The sequence below is a fragment of the Pteropus alecto genome, unplaced genomic scaffold (genome assembly GCF_000325575.1).
Source record: "Pteropus alecto unplaced genomic scaffold, ASM32557v1 scaffold134, whole genome shotgun sequence".
NCBI lineage: Eukaryota > Metazoa > Chordata > Mammalia > Chiroptera > Pteropodidae > Pteropus > Pteropus alecto.
In genome coordinates this window covers 5458998-5460932 of record NW_006436283.1, presented here as the reverse complement: position 1 = coordinate 5460932, position 1935 = coordinate 5458998, and the positions used below count along the sequence as shown (strand labels likewise).

At 60.9% G+C, this 1935-nt stretch overlaps 1 protein-coding gene across 1 annotated transcript in view; it reads left to right on the top strand.

Annotated features, from left to right (window-relative positions):
• Positions 1-1676: 1676 nt before the first annotated feature.
• Positions 1677-1935, top strand: part of GPR142 (G protein-coupled receptor 142) — a 2708-nt gene continuing 2449 nt past the window's right edge. The window contains 2 exon segments of the mRNA XM_015589638.2: positions 1677-1718; positions 1720-1771. Coding sequence (XP_015445124.2) covers positions 1677-1718; positions 1720-1771 — 94 coding nt within the window.

The following is a 1935-nucleotide window of genomic DNA, read 5'->3' as shown; positions in this document are numbered from 1 at the left end:
TTTCCCCGAAGTAACTCGCACACTATTAAAAGCGTCCCCGAAGCCAGGCTGTCCCACGGGGCTAACATCTGCTTTCCTGCCTCGGCGCCCTCCATCACGCCGTCCTCCCCCACCCCCTGATGGATCGCGCTTTGCTTCCGCATCGAGTGCTTGCAGCCTGTCTGATCCACGCCCCCCTCCTCCATAAAGCCTGAGCTCACAGTGGCCTCCCCCTGCCTGAATTCCTGTTCTTCCTGTTCTTCCAGAGAAGGTTGTGTGAGGGAGTGACAGTGAGCAGCTCTGGGGGAGGGACAGACCTGAATTCAAATGCCAGCTGCCACATACCAGTCCTGTGGCTTTAGCATGGTCACTGAGCTTCTACAAGCTCTGGTGCCGCCTTGCGTGAAACGGAGGGGACCGGAGTTAGCTCATGGGGCTACCGTGCGGGTGACAAGTGTAGGGGACGGGGTTGGTGCTCAGGAAATGTTGGAGCCCCTCACACACAGCTGGCCTTTCCAACTCAACCGGAGAGCTAGACCCTTGCTCCCCCACAGCCTTGTGCTATTTGTACTCTGCCTGGGGACCTGAGTGGGTAGTTTCTACTCTGGTCCCCACTGTGTCATGCAGGGGACCTGGCCAAAGGCAGGGTCAGGACACGCCCCCAGGGGGCAGCAAGGCCTCTGGGATGGCCCAGCTTTGGCTCTGAAGGTGGGGCTGGGTGAGCGGGTCAAGGTAGCTCCAGCCCCAGATGTGGGATCCCATTGAGGAAGCCCGGAAGCCAGGCTGCCACGTTCCCGGAGGGCGGGTGTGGGAAGCGATTCCAGGCTGGGCATCAGCTCTCCGAGTCAGTCCACACACTGTCCCGGGGAATCCACCGTGGGCCGCACTGGTCACTCTTCCCACTGTGGGGACAGCCGGCCGGGCGCAGATCCAGCCTCTCCAGAATGTTCACGCATTGGCTGATGTTTATTTGCCAGAGACTTATCTTCCTTGGGGGCTAGTCCATTTCACCAGGGCCAGACAAACAACAGCTTGCAAGATGCCACGGGTCTTGGTTTCCCAGTGCTGCTGGCAGCCTGCTCAGGCTTCTCTCAGTGGTCACTGTCGCCACCGCGCACAGCTTCCTGCCACCCTTCCAGGCCAGCAGCCCTCCAGTAGTAGCCTCGTCCTGGTCCCACCTCCTGCAGCTGCGGCAGGACTGACTCCTTCAAACCTGGCCCACAAAACCTCTCCGGGTGAGGGCTCCTCTCGTGGTGGCCTCGCCTCTCCCTCCAGGCACTGCTTTGCCCCACCCCCAACCCCCACCCCTGCAGACCTGCCCTCCTCTCTTTGATGCTAGTAGAGTCAGCTCCCCAAATCCTTCTGCTTTTCCCCCAAAGTCCTCCCCTCAGGGTGTGACTGCCCTGGCTGAGCCCGAGCCAACCCCCAGAGTGCCCTGGAGCAGGAGGCGGTCCATCCAGAGCCCCCGCCCTGCCCCCTCCCCGGTATCTCCCTCCCAGTCTGACACCCACTCTTCTCTGCACCCTTGGGAATCCTGGTTCGCTCCAGACCACATCTGCAGTGTAGACTCCGTCCGGTGAGGCTCAGCCCCACCCTACCCTTCCCTTCCACAGCCTCCCTCCTCCCCACCTCTCTGCACTGACCGGCTCAGTACGGCTGGAAGAACCACAGGGCAAACGACGCTTCGAGAGCTGGTGATGCTGAGAGGAAGCTTTAAGGACTCCCGGAAAAAGCCACAAGGTGACCCCAGACTCAGACTCCAGGAGCATGAGGCTCGAGGGACAAGAGACAGGTAAAGTACGTAGAACTGGGCGGGAGGGGAGAGTCAAGGACAAGGACAGGTAAGGAGTCCGGAGGCCGGGGCTGGGGAGCTTGAAGCAGATAATGGATGAGCAGTAGGATGGGCGGACTCGGTTTAGCAGGGGGCTGGGGGCTTCCGCAGGAAAAAAGCTGGGA